The following is a 20261-nucleotide window of genomic DNA, read 5'->3' as shown; positions in this document are numbered from 1 at the left end:
GGCTAACCTAAGCCCCCTAAAAAACCTCCCAAAGAACTCTAAATGTTCCTCTACCAAATCAGTGTCAATTAATATGTCATCCATATAGATAAATATGGATTTTCATGCAAAACTGTATCAAAAGAGAAGCGGTGTATCTTCGACTCTCCTCTTAGTACTTGCAATTACCCTTGAGTCAGATCAACTGAAGGATAAATATTCTTGCCCAGTCTCAACAAAAAAGGCAAACATGGACAGGGTAACGATCACTGGTTTGCTCGTTCAGCTTCCTAAAGTCCATACAAACTCAGACTGAATCTTCCTCCCAGGCTTATTAACAACGGAAAATTAAAAGGCAAGGAAGGAACTCTACCTGTTCTCTGATCTTAAAAGAAATCCCATATGAAGGGACAAATATAGGCTTAGTCTTATCCTCTAAATGAACCTTGTGTTCTAACACATTTGTTAACCCTAACTTATCCCCTTTAAGTGCGACTATGTCCGCAAGCTCAGCCAGAACATCTTCCACACCCTCATCATATTCTTTAAAATCAGCATTGGCTTCATAATCCTTCAAAACCTGCCTCCTAGCCTGTAAATCTGCTTCTGAAAATCTACACATGTCCATGACAATAGCAACTGAATTATCTTCATCGACCCAGTCAACAAAATCAACTGCATAAGTACCCTTCTGATAATTCCGAACTGAATCATTACAGTTTAGAAATTCCACCCAAGTATACCCTGAACTTGATACGTTGCTTAAAGAACCTGTACACACTAACCCCTTCAGCTTTTCGCTACATTCATCCACACACACCTGTCTGGATTTGTGCACACCTTTCACTCGAACTTTCACCATACGAACCACACCAGGACAAAGAACCACATCATCCGACAAAACCCCCTTATAACACTTCTTACCCACAGAAACATGTTCAGAATCCACCTGCAGATTCTCACGTACACCCATTCCGTTATCATCATCCACTCTACTTACATCCAGTCCCTTGTAAGGCACAAAAACACCAGGTACTCCAGCACTTATACCACATACCCCTGTATGAACAGAGATTTTGTGTCTTCAACACGCTGGATGACCCAGTAGCAAAGTATTCCCAAAGCAGCCCCTTGTATAACCAAAAATGGTTCTGTAAAAGATCTACCCTCAAGAGATAAATTCACATCAATGTAACCCAAAACCCGTAACCTATTTGCTTGAACATCACATACTGTCTCTTTAGCAGGTCTCAAAGAACGATCGGAACAACTCATAATTCATCAAATTAATAGAGACGCCTGTATCTATAAAAATATTCACATCAACGCCATACACAGACCTTTTTACTACTAGCTTCGCCACTGAGGGTTCCCCCAGAAGTCCTGTATCACAAGAAACAACCCCTTTTATCTCCTCCCTTTTTGCTGCTCAGTTGCTGCTCGGTCCACCAAAAATTTTGTCGGCCCCTAGAGGGTCCTGAAAAACACCCTCGAGGAGTTCTCCTACCTGCCAGACCAGCGCTCTTAGGTATGCTTTTAGACTCATTCTGTTAAAGAATTGGGCAAAACCACCAACCGTGATATGCAGACTTGCAAGTGCCATAATATTTCACCCTACAAAACTTCTTAGTATGGCCCTGCCTATTACAATTATAACAATGCCCTTGGGATCCTGAACTTGCAGAAGTCTTACCATCCTCTCTCTTGGCACATAACCTCATAACTGTGGAGTCAGAATTACTCTGTGTATGATGCTTCGGAATAGCCCCAGAAGATTTCGGTATCCCATCCAAAAAGGAGCTATCTACTGTAGGGCATTTCGACATGGGCTTACAAACTTGAGAGAACAGTAAATTCTCATCCGACCCCATTTCTGTTTCCTTGTCAAAACTATTTACGACAGAATCAGGGACGTCATTCAGGATCCATGCATATTGCAATAGTTTCTCAAGATTCTCTATCGTATAGAGCCTCCATTTACCCAACCAGAATTTCTCAACCTCTTTGAAAAATCCCTCGTAGCATCAAAATATCTGGCACTAAACGTGACCAGCGAATCATGGCCTTTATGGACCTTGAAAAGAGATCTGAGATCTCGAACAGCATCGCCAGCTCCAGCTGTTCCACATGACGCTCTCAAAAAATCCTCAAGATCGTCCCAGGTCCTACACTTCAAAAAGTGATGACTCAAGCAACGGTGTCTGATATCCCCTTTATCTAAACTAAGGAGCCTTTTGCTTCATTGAAGCTTCTACTACATCTGTTATTTTCTTGGTGACTTAAAAATTCGACACCCCTTCCATAAAATTTTTTGGGGAACTGGAAGAATGCCATCAACCAGCCCCGGGAAAGGGCTGAACTCCAGCATTTACGGAAAGAATATGTGCAACATTGCCACTTTATCTTTGTCTTTGTTAGCCTCCGCCATATTATCGAACGGATAACCCCCAAGTTCCAAGAACTCGACTTGATCTCAGCTTCATATAACTCCCAAAGGTAGAGAGAGAAAGAAGAAAATGAAAAACAAAAAAAAAGTTAGAAATTCAGCAAACTCTCAACACTATTGCAAATGCGAACCATTAATTAAATTCTAAATGCCAAATGTGAACAATGAAGAAACCCTAACCGCAGATGCGAACAATTAAGAGAAAAAAATTCTAAACGCTAAATGTGAGCGATGAAGCAGAAATACTTCAGTCCACCCACCAAAAGAAAACTGGCTCGCAAAGAGAATGGGATAGCAGTGGGATAACTGCATCAAAATGCTCTATATGTCACCAAATCGTCACCACTCACTAACTTGATAACAGTGCACGCTTGCCTCGATTGCAGAAAAACTGCTTCAGTCATCAAAGAGAACATGTGTACCAACCAAAAAGACACCCTATCTGTTACCTTCTTGATTTCCTCGTAATATGTCTCTTCACAGCGTACCTATACACTATTTTACCAAGTGTAGTCACCCGCTAAGCCACCAAAGCTCTGACTAACATGCACATGCAATCGAAAAAAAAGGTACTCAATTGCCTTGAACTGGCTTGTTCCCCTTTAATTCCCCACCAACCAACACAAAGAGAACACTTACGTAACAATATCCCTCTTTGTCTTCGATAACCTGTGCTGGAAAAGTCTAAGAAGTGCAAAAGAAACGAGCAGGTAAAAGTTACTGCTGGTTTATTACAGATTCAGGCAGTTTATATAGCGGCCAACTGGCGCCGAACCACGGAAGACAATGAGATTGAGTGTGACCTGAGGTCAAAAACAATTAGCAATAATATACAGCGAACAAGTACAATTTACAATACAAAAACATACAGAATTCCAATATGGATATAATCTTGATGCCTGCGAATAAAGAAACACACAATACATAATTTATGACAGTTGAACAAATACATGTAAAGTTTAAATGGTAGAAAAATGCGTGACCTGGCACGTTAAGCGTAACGAATTGTGTGGAGAAGAAAGTGGGAAGTCACCAAAGAAAACTTGCTCAGCGGAGACTTAATTAATGACGCATCCGAAGGAGACTCCGCTGACGGCGATGTGGTGACTTTACAAATACTTCCCCCCCCCAAGACGTGAGACGCGTCTGACTAATCTGCGTATCTGCTGGGACGCTGAAGGGTGCGACGGCTTCTTGAGGACAAGGGGCGCCCCGCGCGTGAGGCTGCTGGGCTGCTGGTGCGGGTGGGCCTTTCCTAGGATGGCTGCGCGCCCGTCGTTTGCGGGGGCGTGGCTGTGGCGAGGGTGGCTGGGCGAGGTTTGCGCTGAGGGGACGTCTGTGCTCTCCTCCAGGAAGGCGGGCTTTAACCGGTCTACTGAAACCCAATCGTTCTTCCCGGGGAGTGCCAGCAGGAACGCCTTGCTGTTCCGCTCCAGCACGCGGAAGGGGCCCCTATAGGGCCTGGTCAGTGGCGGGCGGACGGCGTCGACCCTGACGAAGACGTGGGTGGCGGATGGCAGTTCTGGTGGTGTGAAGGTGGCCAACCTGCTGGTGTACGTGCGCTTGCAAGGGGCGAACTTGCCGACCACATCGCGGAGCCTCTGCAGTGATGGGATGTGGCGATCTTCTGTCACAAGTTCGCCTGGGACACGAGGGACTCTCTGTAGGTTTTTTCGGCTGCTGACGGGGTGCCGTCGGCTCTGGGGGCGGTTCTCAAACCGAGGAGGACCCACGGCAGCTGATGTTTCCAGTCCTTGGCAGTGCAGTAGGCCATGAGGGACGCCTTCAGGGACCTGTGGAACCACTCAAACAGGCCATTGGCCGCCGGGTTGTACGCCGTGGTGGTGTGATGCGTGGTTCCCAGCAGCTGGGCCAGGGCGGACCATAATTCGGACAGGATGAATGTCGGTCCAGGATGCCGAAGCGGCTGACCCAACTGGAAAGCAGGGCCTCGGCGCACGCGCTGGCTGTGGCTTCTTGCATCGGTGTGGCTTCGGGCCACCTTGTTGAGCGGTCTACCACCATCAGGAGGTATCTGGACCTGCCTGATGGGGGAAGGGGCCCGACGACGTCGACATGAATGTGGCCGAAACAGCACTCTGGCTGCGGGAACTCGCCTATCCCGGACTGTGTGTGACGACCCACCTTGCTGGTTTGTCACTGCAGGCACTGTTTCGCCCAAGACGTGGCGCCCTTCTGCACCCCGTACCAGAAGAACTTCTTTGACAGCAGCTTGGCCGTAGTTCTGCCAGAGGTATGTGGGAGGCCGTGAATTATGTCGAATACCTGGCGGCGGCGTGAGGCTGGAACCAAGGGGCGGGGCTGACCCGTACTGATGTCGCAGAGGAGACTTGGGCCCCCAGGGCAAGGGTCATGTCCCGCCACTTAAGGGATGTGATGGCGGTGCGGTAGGCTGGGGTTTCTGCGTCAGCAGCCTGTTCCCTGGCGAGGTCCTCGTAGTTTACCCCGAGCTGCACTGCGTTCAGCTCGACTCTGGAGAGGGCGTCTGCTACGGGATTTTTCCTGCCGGGGAGGTACCTGACGGAGCAGGTGAATTCGGCTATGGCTGGGAGGTGGCGCTGCTGCCTGGAAGACCATGCGTCCCCCTGCTTAGTGAAGGCGTGAACCAATGGCTGGTGGTCTGTGAAGATTGTGAAGGGCGTCCCCTCCAGGAGGAACTTGAAGTGCCGGACTGCGCGGTACATCGCGCAGAGTTCCCTGTCGAAGGTGCTGTAGCGGGTCTCTGCAGGGTTGAACTTCTTGCTGAAGAAGGCGATGGGCTGGGGGGCGCCGTTGATGACCTGCTCCAGGACAGCACCACAGGCAACGTTGCTGGCGTCCGTTGTCAGCTGGAGGGGGCCTTGGGATCCTGGTGTGCCAAGGCGGTTGCCTCGGCGAGGGCAGCCTTCGTCAGGGAGAAGGCCTGCTGCTGGCTGGGTCCCCAAGACAGGGACTTTGGTTGGCGTTTGAGAACTTCCGTCAGGGGGGCCGTGGTGTGTGCGACCCCGGGGATGAACCGCCTGTAGAAGTTCACCATCCCGAGGAACTCCTGGACAGCCTTGACGGAGGTGGGGGTGGGGAACCTGGTGACGGCTGCTACTTTTGATGTGAGTGGGCGGACGCCTGCCGGGGATACCTCGTGGCCCAGGAAGTCAGCTTTCTGGACGCCGAAGGTGCATTTGTCAAAATGGACGACGAGGCCATTCTCTTGGAGGCGCTGCAGGACTGCCCGGATGTGCTTTTGGTGTTCACTGTGAGACCTGGAAAATATGAGGATGTCATCAACATAGCAGACGCAGAATTTCAGGTCCCCGAGGATGCTGTCTATGAGCCGCTGGAAGGTCGCCCCGGCATTCCTCAATCCGAAGGTGGAGAAGGCGAACACGTAGGACCCGAACGGCGTTATGATGGTGGTCTTTGGTATATCCTCTGGTGCGACAGGTACCTGAAAGTATGATTTAAGAAGGTATAATTTAGTGAATACCTTGGCTCCGTGAAAGGAGGCCATGAGGTCTTGCATGTTGGGCAAGGGGTAGTGGTCAGGCTCCGTTGCAATGTTGAGACATCTGTAGTCACCACAAGGTCTCCAGGAGCCGTCCGGTTTCTGCACCATGTGGAGGGGGGAGGCCCACGGACTGGAGGCCTTTTTGCAGATTCCCATCCGCTCCATCTCTGCGAATGCCTTCTTCACCTCCTGAAGGCGCTGTGGGGGAAGCCTTCAGAACTTCGCATGTTATGTGATGGTATATGCCATGTTTGGCTGGGGCCCCGGGGACTTGGTGGAGTTCGGGCTTGAACACTTCGGGGAACTCCTTCAGCAGGTGTGCATACTGGTGGGGGGCGATGGAGCTGATGGTGGGTGCCCTGGGTCCCGCTGCTAATGGGAGAGACTGGCAGGAGTCAGTGTCGAGGAGGCGCTTACATTCCACGTCGACTAGCAGGCCGAAGTGCGCAAGGAAGTCAGTACCCAGGACCCCACCAATGGCCCGACACCTTGATGTGGTGGTGGGGCTTGTGTGTTGCAAGGATGAACTGGGCTATGGTAGTTGGGTAGCACCCTACCCTGGCAGGTCTAACCATGCTACATTGGTCAGTTCTGAGCATCCAGACTAAGCTCGGTCCACTTTCAAGCCTTCTCCATTTTCAATCCCTATCTTCTTCCCCTATCAAGAATGACCATTAGTTGATAACATTGGACCTAAATTGGATTACGGCTCTGACTGCTCCTCTGATTTGATGGAGGGCAAAGAGGACTGACATGCCTCTCCACCCGTAGAATACGAGTACCTGACGTGCCCGAGCGAGGGGAAAAGTCTTATGTCAAACATGGCTCCCAGAGCTGGGTCTGATCTCAACGGACTGATGACGCCTCAAGTTCTGGGAGCCATGTGTATAACCAGGTTGTAGCCTCTAGGGGTGGCCACTTACAGTCGCATAACACATCCCTCCCTTGTTGGGCTCCGTCTTATTAGGGAATATGGTGGGGCGGAGGACTACCTGGCAGAAATAACATAGATACTCGTGTCTATGGATAATACATTAACTCCTGTTGACGACCGTAGATCGGACTTGGAACTGGCTCAGGAAAGCTTAAATAAAGAAGTGAATAATTCAGACCTTTTACCCATATCTAACATAATAACTATGGAACCATACTCTGTGCCACAAAAGGAAACTGTACCAGTAACAAATGAAAAACTGAAAATATAAACAGAATTCGAAATAGACGACCTAAATATAGACCAGACCCTACATTGATACACTTTTGATTCATTATTTGAAATGACAGTTGGCCAAGATACTTGGTTTTTAAAACAGAAACCGAACTGACCGCTGCTAAATTTGAAAATATTTTATTAACTCAGTACCCGACCAAAGAAATGACATTTAGATCTATAGCAAGAAAAGAATGGATAGTTGAAGCTACCACAAAAATTCAGTCGGAAACTTATCAAAAGCTTGATAATATGAATGGAATAAAAGTCACGGTCCAAAGACATGACAAGTTAAACAGTATTGAGGGAACAGTAATGTTACCACCCAATAATGATAGTGATGGCCTACCAGATGAGACATTACTACTGAACTCATTAAAATGAGATATCCCAATATTGTAAACGTAAAAGTATATGAAATCCCAAATAAAAGGCATCATGGCAAAAATTGAGAATAGCTAAAATTAAATTTGAAGGCCAGACTCTTCCACCTAATATTAAAATAGAAGGCCAGAGAAGAGAGGTATTACCCCATATACCAAAGCCTCTTCAATGTACAAACTGCTCTAAATATGGTCACACCTAAAAAACAAATGTAGAAACGATCCAGTTTGTGCATTCAATGGCTCAGAAGATCACGAAACCACTTGGAACTGTGGAGCATCAAAATGTTGTAATTGTGGGCAAGACCACCATGCCAGATCAAAGATATGCCCATTCTACATATATAACACAGAACTAAAATTATTAATAAGCAGGTCTGGCATGTCAATTCCAGAAGGAAAACAAGAATTGAAATCAAGAGGTTTAATGGACCCTGCTAGAAATAAATCATATAGAGATGCTGTAAGAAAAGTATTACCTGAGAAAAAATGTTAAAATACATGAAAAAGCAAATGATAAAGAAACGACAAGGTCAACAGACATAGAAATTAACATAAAGTCTCTTAGAGAATCTAGTAACACAGTACTAATAAGCAACCCTTATGAAATACTAATGAAAGATGAAGAATTGCAATCAGTAGACTCTGAAGAGGAAGAAAATCATGCTGACGAAACAAGAAGAAAACGAGGTAGAGAAATAATTTCTTCCCCAAAAACTCAGGTTAACACCAATGACACCAAGAAGAAAAAAATGCCCAAACTCAACAGGAAAACATCCACTAATTTAGATAACATTGATGAAATAAGTCCTTCACCAGTGTTTCCAAGTAAATTTCAAGACAAAATTCAATCAATCCAATGAAGGCAAAATGATAATTGTGAGTGTCAACAGTGTAGCCAAGAAGGTATAACACCACAAATTGAACCTCATCATGAACGATGTGGATGCCATAAGTGCTTTTTGCAATATTGCAAAGAAACAAAACCCTTAAATAAGGAAAAATTGACAAACGTAATAAAGAATTTCTTAACTAGAAAAGATAATACCTCAAGTCAGCTAGAATCACATACCAAAGATTGTAGTGCATTAGACACTTGCTATATTATCGTGAGAGTAAAATAGCAGTATTAGACAATTTCTTAACCAGACAAGAAGAAATTAAATTATCTATTGATTCAGAAGTTTACACAGAAATGTCAAAAAAAACAAAAAGAAAATTAAATCTAATTAAGAGAATAGCTACCCATTGTTTAAAAATTATTGAAAAATTAATAATCAACTATACAAAATCATTTAACTTTCATCCTATTCAATTATACTATTATTCAATGGAACATAAACGGTTTGAAAACAAGATTGCACTTGGGTGAAATACAAAGACTCCTAAAACAACATGAACCAATGTGCATATGTTTACAACATGTTAATGATCCAGTTCCATCAATATGTAATTACTTTCTAGCCTCCTCCGTTTCAGGAGAAGGCAAGTTAGAACAGCAATATATGTTCATAATTGCGTAACGTATGATAAAAATTACAGTTAATAGTAATTCATTTCAAATTTCTTCAATTCGCCTGCATCTAACAAACAAATCTAGCTTTTAGTCTGCAATCTTTATAATCAACCTAATGAAAATTATGATATGGCTGATTTATCAAACATTTTATCACAGTTCAATGAACCTATTTTAGTTTTAGGTGATTTTAATGCTCACCACCCTTTATGGGATGCCAGTATCATAGATGCAGATAGAGCAGGTAAAGACATAGAAAATCTAATCCTTAATTACAACTATTGTTGTTTAAATGAAAATGAAACCCCAACATACTTTTCAAAAACTCATGGGACCCTGTCATCTGTAGACCTGTCTATTTGTTCCACCTCATTAGTAGACAGATTGGAGTGGAATACTCTAGATGATCTTTATACCAGTGATCACTACCCAATTGTAATCACATGTCTTGAAGATAATCATCAACAATTTATACCAAAATTTAATTTTAAAAAAGCTGACTGGGACAAGTATAATTTAGTTACCAAAAATGTTTCCCCTTTCCAAAGTAACAATGATCACAACGAAATTAATTCATATTTTACAGATTCTGTAATTAGTTCTGGACACAAATCAATACCAATGACTACTTATAAACCAAAAATAAATCCTGTTCCATGGTGGTCTACAGAACTTTCAGAAATTATCAAACTGAAGCACAAAATAAGTAGACGATTAGACAGACTAAACCAAAGATATAACAAATTATATAAAAGTAACAGATATACATTGAAAGTCTTAGTATTAATAGCATTGAAATTGAGTATATCAAACCTTTTATTGAATAAAATATCTGCTCAATTCAGGAAAAAGTTATTAGTAATAGGAAGTCATCTTGGGATAATTACGTTTCCAATTTCTCAAATGACACTGTTAAACAAATGTGGGATAGATTTCGGAAAATTAATGGCAAATATAGTCGATCACCTAGATCCCCAATATTACATAACGGAGAAAGAGATCATGATTTAAAAGAAATATCAAATATAATAGGTCGCCACCTAGAATCAATAAGTAATAGCTTGAATTTAGACGAACATTTTCGAAACAGAAAAAGGAATGAAGAAAAAACTATAATTAATTAATTAATTAATTAATTAATTAATACAAAAATTACCCCATCCTTCCCTATTAGAGCTAATAGATTATTTATTAACAATGATCTTTATAATATTATATTTTACAATTTTAACAAAATAATGCCTCCATGGATGATAAGTGCTCCCCAGATATGTAACAAACTATGTACAGTACCAGTTAATAAATTGAATAACCCACTTGCTATGAAACTGTATGCTCTGGAACATATCAAGGTACATAATAATAATCATTTATATACTGATGGTTCCAAAGATGATATGGGAGTTGGACGAGCTGTTTACGGAAACAATATAAAGATCCAAGCCTCTTTTACATAACAAAGCATCAGTGTTCACTGCTGAATTACTAGCAATAAAAACAGCATTAACAACTATATATGAAAACCAGTTTAACGAAGTAACCATCTTTAGCGATTCACTAAGTTCAATAAATGCAATAAACTCGTATACTCCAAAAATAAAATTGTAAATGAAATTAGACATACATTACATGAAATGAAAATGCAAAAGATATCTGTTACTCTATGTTGGATACCATCTCACATAGGATTAGAAGGCAATGAAAAAGCTGACACCTATGCAAAAGAGGCTAGAACACTCCCAATATCAGCAGAATTATTACCATTAGAAGATTATACTAGATACAGTAAAGTGGTGATTAAGAAGAAATGGCAAAATAACTGGAGGGAAAGCAATCTTAACAATAAATTAAGAGAAATAAAAGAAACTGTAGACCCGTGGCCATCATCTTATCAGAATTGCCGCAGGTTTTCAGTAATGTTGACACGGCTAAGAATTGGTCACACTAAACTGACACATGGTTACCTGATGAGTAACCCCATGCCCCTATACCTATGTGCGAAATATGTAATGTACAAATAACAGTAAAGCATATTTTTAAAGGTATGTCCAAAATATAGAATCCAAAGAGACATTTTATTTAGAAGATATTCTTTTAAAGATATACTGTCAGAAAATGACAAATTTTCACTTTTTAATATCTTAAAATTCCTTAAATTTAATCATTTATATGATAAAATATAAGATTTATAGAACAATTTATAATATATTCCTAATTAACTTAAAATATAAGATTCATAGAATAGTTTATAATATATTCCTAATTAACTTAATTAATTCTTAGATTAACATAAGTCACTAGTTATAATTAAATTCTTAGAGAGTTTAAATAGCTTGTCTAATCCTTCGGGCCAGCCCTAGGAGAGTTGATATTAACTCAGTGGTCTGGTTAAACTAACGTTAAAAAAAAAAAAAAAAAAAAAAAGCACCCAGGAGTAATTCTGGCCCAGGATGGAGATCGACAGGGGCCTGGTGCCGTAGGAGAGGATGGGGGATCCATTGGCGGCCGTCAGGAAGGCGGCCGGGTCTGGTTTCTGGTTGCGGTCCTCCCTTGATGCTGGGAAGATCGATCTAAAGGCCCCTGTGTCGACCAGCATCAACCTGCCGGAGACGGTGTCGTGGACGTAGAAGCCTACTGGTTCTGGGCCCCTGGTTTTCTCGGTTGCCATGGCGGTTTGTCCTGCTGGCCGCCGCCACCCCCGTTTTTTGAACGGGCGAACGAGCAGGGCAGCAGGCAGTTTTGGGCGTCTTTGCCAAACCACTTGTGGTAGCGACACAGGCCCGGGGTACTCCATCTGTTGTGGGGCGGTGGACGTTTCCTGGCGACGACGTTGACGCCCTGCTCCGTTTCTTCTTCCTGCTGAACGGAGCTGACTGAATGTGTGGGCGCTTTTAGCCGCTGTGTGGCCTTCACGCAGTCCGTGAGGTGCTGTGCTGTCTGGATGAGGTCATCGAGAGGCATGAGGTAGGGGTGAGGAATCTGGGTGCGGACCTCCGGGAGGAGCTGGCGAAGGTAGATCTCCCGCGACAGGCTTATTTCCTGCCGCTTTTTCCTGCCGTCGAAGTCTAGTAGTGAAAGGAGGTCCTCAACCATGCTCCATGCATCTACCGCGTTAAGGTCATGCCGTGGGTTGACGGCGAGGTCGATGGCACGGGCGGCTCGCTCGGCGATAGGTAGGGAGCACGTTTCGAGGAGGACCTTCTTCGCGACGTTGTATGTGAGGGGTTGTGTGCTGGGCACCCGCGAGACGAGTTTTCTGTATGCCTCCTCCGGGAGGGCGTTAAGGACCGTGTCGGCCTGCAGAATTTCGTCTGTCAGGTGCGCTACCCTGAAGTGGCTCTCGACCCTACGTAGCCACATCGTTGGGTTCCCCTGTATGAAAGGTGGCAATTTTATGGACAGGGCAGCACGCGATTGTGTTGCCGGGCCATGGAGTGTTCGGGGCACTGGCATGGGTGTGGAGGTGCGGGAGGGCCTCAGTGCCGGGACGGGCGCAGGAGAGATGGGAGGAAGGTAGACCTCCAAGTCTGCGAGGTCCGCAGTTAACTGCAGGAAGGTGGGGATGTCCGCGTCCATGCTCGCTCTTTGCCCTCTTACTGGAGTGGGGTACTCGCGTCAGAACTCACTTCCGTGTGCCGTGTAAGTCTGTTAGTGACGCTGGTGATTTTGCCGACAAGAGTTGGCACGCTCAAACGCTGGATACAGCACCGTGCTTAGTCCGCTAAGAGTGTTGGAGAGTTCCTGGAGCCAAGACTGAGTTGCCGTGTCGGTCCGCTAATGGCTCCGGGATACTCCAGGAGGTCACCACTATAAGAGGTGCAAAAGAAACGAGCAGGTAAAAGTTACTGCTGGTTTATTACAGATTCAGGCAGTTTATATAGTGACCGACTGGCGCCGAACCACGGAAGACAATGAGATTGAGTGTGACCTGAGGTCAAAAACAATTAGCAATAATCTACAGCGAACAAGTACAATTTACAATACAAAAACATACAGAATTCCAATACGGATATAATCTTGATGCCTCCGAATAAAGAAACACACAATACATAATTTATGACAGTTTGAACAAATACATGTAAAGTTTAAATGGTAGAAAAATGCGTGACCTGGCACATTAGGCGTAACGAATTGTGGCGAAGAAAGTGGGAAGTCACCAAAGAAAACTTACTCAGCGGAGACTTAATTAATGACGCATCCGAAGGAGACTCCGCTGACGGCAATGTGGTGACTTTACAAAAGTACCTAGAAAAAATTGCCAAGCTGAAAAGAACATACTCCGCACACGTCTTACGATCCATAAACACACCAACTTATCACACAAGACCATTAGTCACTGATCGTGCATTACAGCATCTCACCTCAAGCAGACAGAAAAATGCCTAAGTCATCAAACAATGCTACCACCCTAACTCCTAATTTCCACATCACCAGTCCCTTCAGAGGCTTTCAGAGGTCCTTAGTCAGCTGCCACCAAATACCTGTTGGCCAGTTGAGAGGTAATTTCATTGCTTACCTGTTACTACAAAGTTGAGATGTTCCATCTATTGGTAGCGCTGATAGTGACCTCATCAAAAGAATACTGGTAGTGCATATCTGTACTTACTCACTCTGCATTCTCTCTCTCTCTCTCTCTCTCTCTCTCTCTCTCTCTCTCTCTCTCTCTCTCTCTCTCTCTCTCTCTCAGGTATACAGCAAAACAAGCTTTACCTAAAAAATAATTTATTTTACAAAATCTACCATAACTAGATTGCAAGAAATAAGAGATGAAATAAAATGGAATATTAAAGTTCCCAAAAGATCAATCATATTATAGTCTTTACACTGTAACTCGCAATAGGTCAAAATAAGCCAAAGTCCAGTACATTCCCAATAAGTACATCTTCAATCTCTTTCTCAGAGGAACATCTGAAGAAGTCAAATAAATCTCTTATTAATCCAAAATGTGTAAAAATAAAGATATGGGAATTATAAAGTACACACAATGTAATACACGCTTGAAAAAAAAAGACAATATATAAATGAAAAAAGCAATCTACAGTTTGGGAAATTTAACGTGGTTCCTACCTCCAAACAGCAATGTTCACAGTCTTAACTGATAAATCTCGAACCACAAAGCCTTCACTGAAGACTTCTAATAATGTTCAATGTTGGTCTTTGAATGATCCTTTTTTCCATAACTAATCCCTTCACACCCTGGGACTCCACCCAAAAGAAACGCACATACACACCTTTCCACTGGAACCTGGACATTTCCGGCGAACACTCTCACGAAGTCATGTAACAAGTTCCCATGTCTTGAGAATACCTGACGTCACAATTTTACTTAATTAGGAAATGTGTCAGATAACAGCTAAACATCCTCTCAAGGATTTTGGGGGAGTTTTCCTCCACACCTGTTAATTAAATATTCACTGTGTATTGCAATTCATTACATACTTGTGACCTACAGGCTTTTCAGATACTACAATTCATTTTTTAAAAAATTAAAATAATTTCTCTCTCTCTCTCTCTCTCTCTCTCTCTCTCTCTCTCTCTCAAATACTACATATACATTTCAAAAAATTTAAATAATTTCTCTAGCCCTCTCTCTCTCTCTCTCTCTCTCTCTCTCTCTCTCTCTCTCTCTCTCTCCTTCATATACTACATATAAAATTTTTAAAAATAAAAATAATTCTCTCTCTCTCTCTCTCTCTCTCTCTCTCTCTCTCTCTCTCTCTCTCTCTCCTTCATATACTACATATACAATTTTTAAAAATAAAAATTATTTTCTCTCTCTCTCTCTCTCTCTCTCTCTCTCTCTCTCTCTCTCTCTCTCTCTCTCGTTCATATGCTACAATGCATCTCTAAAAAATTTAAATCATTTCTCTCTCTCTCTCTCTCTCTCTCTCTCTCTCTCTCTTCCTCTATCTACTCTCTCTCTCTCTCTCTCTCTTCCTATATAGTACAGTGCATACACATTTTTTGCAACATTAATGTTATCTCTCTCCTTAACCTTTTTGCACCGCTTCTTTTCGACAAAGAGAGAGAGAAAGAGAGAGAAGAGAGAGACTGTTGTATTATAAGAGCAATAATTTTCTTCTCTGGTTTGGATGAGAGAGAGAGAGAGAGAGAGAGAGAGAGAGAGAGAGAGAGAGAGAGAGAGAGAGAGAGAGAAAATCTCTCTCTCTCTCTCTCTCTCTCTCTCTCTCTCTCTCTCTCTCTCTCTCTCTCTCTCTCTTGTGTCTCTTCCTTCCTTTCTCCAGTCTCCACCTCCATAAATCTCTTCTCTTCCTCCTCCAGTTCCTCAAATTCCCTCTGGTTCCTCCTGCTGTTGATCTCATCATGAGTAGTCAAGTTAAAGCTGATATTAACACTGCTTCTTTTGTTATCATTATTACTGATTTTTTTTCTCATTTTATTTCCTGCTCTTAACTGCTCTTATGCTTTTGTACTTCCCAGGTTCTCTCTTCTTGAAGATTTTTGCAAGAGATAACAACATGGCTCCCTCAGGATCAGTTTATTCTCCTAAAGTTTTGAGATACTTGAAGTATTATAATTTTGTAAGGCACTGGGGGGAGAAAGTACTCTATGAGATATTAAACCTAAGCTTTCTCCAAAAACAGCACAAGAGCATCCGCGAGATTCTCGAAGACAACAATGTTCCACTTGAAAAAAAAAGTGCTTTCAGTGACCAGGATATAAAAAATCTAACAGAAAAGCCTCCAGAAGATCTGGACATCACGGTCATGAACAAAATCTGCCAGGCTCTTTGGCAAAAGGGGGTGAAGGATCCTGGTAACGAACTCAAAAGATTAGTGAAAAAAATAAAAGATAAGAGGAACGATGTTAGCCATGAAACCCTTGATATTCCTGACGAAACTGATTTGGAAAGTAAACTCATCGAATATCAAGAAACTCTCGAGGAAACTCTTGAGAAAACCAAACCTCTCTTTCCACAACACATTGACGACATTGACAGGCTTAAATCAAAGATCCAAGCTGCTGTTCCAAAGACCCTAGACAAGATCCGAGAGAAATATGATCCCTCAAAGTCACGGGACCGACAAAGGCTTCAAGAAGAAATAGAAGAGTATGGGAGTGAGCTTTCTGACATGATACAAAAATCCTCTGAAAGAGAACTCCTGTGTCTTAATGATCGCCTCTGTCAGATTTTGCCCTACGACTGGCTTGCTCAGTATGGTCCTACAGATCCAGGTAACATCATGGTCTGTTTAAAAGTGGAAGATAATAAGGAGTTAAATAGAGATCCCCATGGCAATGAAAGTATCATTGTAAATCAAAAAGAAATCCTCAACAAAGACAAAATGGGAAAAGACTTTGAAGTTGTGATTATATCTGGTGATGCAGGTTCTGGAAAGACCACAATTCTTTGTTCCTATGCAGAGGAATGGTGCAAGAAGACCATGGATATACCAGAACTCTCTTCCTTCCCATTTCTGCTCTTCTTCTACTTCAGGGATCATGACCACGACAACTTTGATGATTACCTTAAAAGCTTGATTCCAAAAACTGTTGCTCTGTTTCCTTTTAATCTTGTCAAATTGGTAGTTCTAGGTTCAATGTGTTTGGTCTTATGTGATGGCTTTGATGAGGCCAATGAGAAATCTCAAAAACTATTTCAAGAAATGTTGGCACTTAAATCAAATAACCTGAAGTTTGTTGTCACAACACGTCCAGGGAATACAGATGGACTAACAAAAATTGTGAACAAAGGAAAACGTTCCAGAATCAACCTCATAGTTTCACGTCTTCAGAAACATGATATGATCTTGCTCACAGAAAAACTCATTGGCCACCTGGTGGAAAATGATGTAACCCGACAGGAACTGAAAAAAGAACTACTTCAGAAAATAGAAGAAATGAACACTGGCACTAGTGCCATCCTGCAAACGCCACTGTTTTTTAACCTGTTCATTCTCCTTTACATTGAGTGTCCAGAGTTAAGGGATGAAATTATCACTACCAAGACATCACTCTACTTACAGCTGAGGAAACATAAGATCAAGAGAATCTCCAATGAGACTGGAACTTCTGTTGAATCACTGGAGGAATTTGATGCACTGTACAGAAAATGGTCTCTGAAGCATTACACTGAGAGAAACTATGAATGGTCTGAGGCAGATGTAAGAAACTTTAAAAGTGAGATTAGCAGTCAAAAAATACGTCAAAAATTTGATGCCATCATGTCATCCTATTTCTCCATAAAGCAAACAGTAAAACATCTAGAGGTTGTAAATGTATACTGCCACAGACACAGGAGTGAGCAGGAGTTTGCAGTTGCAGGCAATATCTGTGATGAAATCATCACATCAGGTGGAAGGAGGCCACAAGGAGGAGGAAACGTTATTCTATATGTGCTACGGTCAAAGGGATTATATGATAAAAATGATCTGTTGGGGATACTTAGGAAATTAAGAGAAGTCATTTGCTTTATACCAGGAATACTTTACAATAGTGAGGGAGGTGCATTATACAATGCAATAAAAGACATTCATGAACTCTATGTATCTTACAGCTTCTATCATGGTACACATGATTATCTTTTTGAACCATATTTTGAAACTGGTTTCGATGATAGAGTTTTGGACTCACTTGTTTCACAGATGAAAGAAACATCTCTAAAGCAGCGAGTAAAACTCACAAGAACCGATAGTCTTCGTGTCCTACCGTCCTTACTGTCTAAACTGAGGCCCAAATGGGTTGAACTGAGATTTGCACCACGAGATCTTTCACAACTCAATGAAATACTGAAGGCTGCCCAGAGAAAACACTAGCACAGAGATTTGGGTCGTGAGAAACTTAAGGGACTACGCTGAGCTTGCAGGAGAGGTATTGCATCCAGTGAATGAGTTGAGTAAGTAGGAATTCACTTTACTCCCATAATTACAAAGTACTAAAACATTCAGCCATAAATCAAACAACTTTATTGTTTTGTTCTTCACTGCTTCATCTTTGGTAATGGCCTCATGAGTCACTTATTTAGAACAACTCTGAAGGTGTACTGAAAGGAAAGCACTGTCATTGAATTACTTGTTTCACATAATAAGAGATTAGGAAAAATATTTAAATACATGAGCATGTGTGTGGTTATCTCTGATCAATAATATATATATATATATATATATATATATATATATATATATATATATATATATATATATATATATATATATATATATATATATATATATATATATATATATATATATATATATATATATATACACACATATATATAATTTCCTGTGGCACCCACAGGGATGCATAAGGCCTTGATGAACTAACGCCACCACATTCTGTCCTGGGCTAACTCCTCAAGGTCTCTAAAGTGTCCATCCCCTGCTTCCCGCCTCATCGTCCTCAACCACGTCTCCTTTGGCCTACTTCTACCCTATCTACCAAGAGCAACCCACTCTGGTGTATCTCGTACTATTTCCTGTCTTCTATTCACATGGCCTAGTCTCCTCCAACGCGAGAACCTAATATACTCATCGACCGCCTGCCCCCGTTACTTCACTAATTCTGTTATTTGATATCCTATCCCTCCAATTAATTCCTAATATTCTTTTGAGGGCCTTGTTTTCAAATGCTAACATTTTATTATCCGAAGTATCTATGCTGTACCATGACTAATGCCCGTAAGTCAAAATACTCCTGACCATTACCCTATAAATTTTGATTTTTGTATGCACAGAAAATTGCTATTATTCCAAATATTTTTGAGCATTCCCATTGCCTGATAGGCATTTTTTAATCTTTCCATAAATTCTGTGCCCAGAGAACCATCCTTATCTAAATAAGTACCTAAATATTTCAACTTATCCATTTGCTTTACGACCAAACCTTCAATTAGACAATCCTGTGCATTTTCAATACTCGTATTCATGATTTCAGTTTTTCCACTATTAATAACCAAACCAACCTTTCGACCTTCGCTCATGAGACAATCCAACACTCTCTGTATTTTTTCTGGTCCCTCGCAGATCAGAACTATATCATCAACATAATCTAAGTCAAGAAGTTTCCTATTTTCTCCCCAGAGCAATCCTGCAACCATTTCTCTTTTGACCCTTCTTATAACGTAATCTTCGACCAATACAAACAACAGAGGAGACAGAATACCACCCTGAATCACACCAGACTTGACTTCAAATGGGTCACTCAAACACCCATCAACCATCACTCTACGAGATGTGCCCTCATGCATGTTCATTATAACCGTCACAAACTTTTCCGGTGTCCCATAATGCCTCATGATTTTTCCCATAGTTCGTCTCGAAATACTATCTAAGGCCTTTTCAAAATCAGCAAAACAAAGAATTCTGTTCATCCTTCAGAGTACCATCAACAACTGGCTCCAACCTATTCAACAATACTCTACCGAAAATTTTCAAGGCTACAGGTGACAAAGTGATTTCCATCCTATTGCCACACCTACTCAGATCTTTCTTTGGAACTTTAATGTTCATACCATTCTTCCAACCTGATTGTATTATCCCCGTCACCCATATCTTATTGAATAATAATTTTAAGACAAATACTAATCTATCCTCCTCCACTTTAAACATTTCCAGGAATAAGCCATCCTCTCCTGGTGCCTCATAATTCTTTAACTCTTTTACTTCCTTAACCACTTCTTGAAGCCTGATCTCACCTTCATCAATATTGAAATCTTCCTGAGCAGGCATTATATCCTCTTCCGGGGGGACTGGTCTATTAAGAACTGTTTCAAAGTGCTCTTTCCATCTGTTTCTGATTTCAACATTTTTGGTCATAAATTACCTTCCATATCCATGACTGGTATATCCTTATGCTTACCAGCACTGCCACTCAGCTCTCCAATTGCTTTATATGCTATCCTTTGACCCTGACCATCGTTTTTTTTAAATTAATTTTTCAGTTTCCGCAACCTTTTCGTTGACAGATCTTCTTTTATCTCTCTAGTTAGTCTTTTACCCTCTGAACCAAAACTCATATACTCGGTTCTTGCTAATTCAAAATTTTCATCATTAATGAAATGCATCTCACTCCTCAATTTTGCCTCACCTCTTTTTGATTCTGTATAGATACTATTAACAGTTAATATTTTTTGTAGCAGATAACAGTATCACAACCATCATCATAATCTTAAGAGCTCCCTCTCATTTTTTTCATCCCACAGGATTGCATATTTGGGATGAGGGTGAATACCAAGACTTAGAGAGCCTTCGTCCCATTTC

The 20261-nt window shown here is 41.9% G+C and overlaps 1 protein-coding gene and 1 long non-coding RNA gene across 5 annotated transcripts in view; one reads left to right on the top strand and one right to left on the bottom strand.

Moving 5' to 3' along the window:
* The window catches only part of LOC136837973 (uncharacterized), a 257728-nt gene that overhangs the window by 160366 nt on the left and 77101 nt on the right, over positions 1 to 20261 (bottom strand). The gene's annotated exons all lie outside the window — the stretch shown is intronic.
* Positions 1 to 20261, top strand: part of LOC136837972 (uncharacterized) — a 43814-nt gene that overhangs the window by 18831 nt on the left and 4722 nt on the right. Inside the window, exons 2-3 of one of the 2 annotated variants that reach the window (XM_067102841.1) lie at positions 15645 to 17896; positions 20204 to 20261. The exon at positions 20204 to 20261 is cut by the window's right edge and continues 146 nt beyond it. In XM_067102841.1, coding sequence (XP_066958942.1) covers positions 15768 to 17816 — 2049 coding nt within the window. In that variant the 5' untranslated portion in view covers positions 15645 to 15767 and the 3' untranslated portion in view covers positions 17817 to 17896; positions 20204 to 20261. Of the gene's footprint in view, positions 1 to 15480; positions 17897 to 20203 lie in introns of both variants that reach the window. The other variant, XM_067102840.1, reaches the window with a different exon arrangement.

Source organism: Macrobrachium rosenbergii, unplaced genomic scaffold, assembly GCF_040412425.1.
Source record: "Macrobrachium rosenbergii isolate ZJJX-2024 unplaced genomic scaffold, ASM4041242v1 13903, whole genome shotgun sequence".
Taxonomy (NCBI): domain Eukaryota; kingdom Metazoa; phylum Arthropoda; class Malacostraca; order Decapoda; family Palaemonidae; genus Macrobrachium; species Macrobrachium rosenbergii.
Note: the sequence above shows the minus strand (reverse complement) of the source record. Positions and strands in the feature narration are given on the sequence as shown.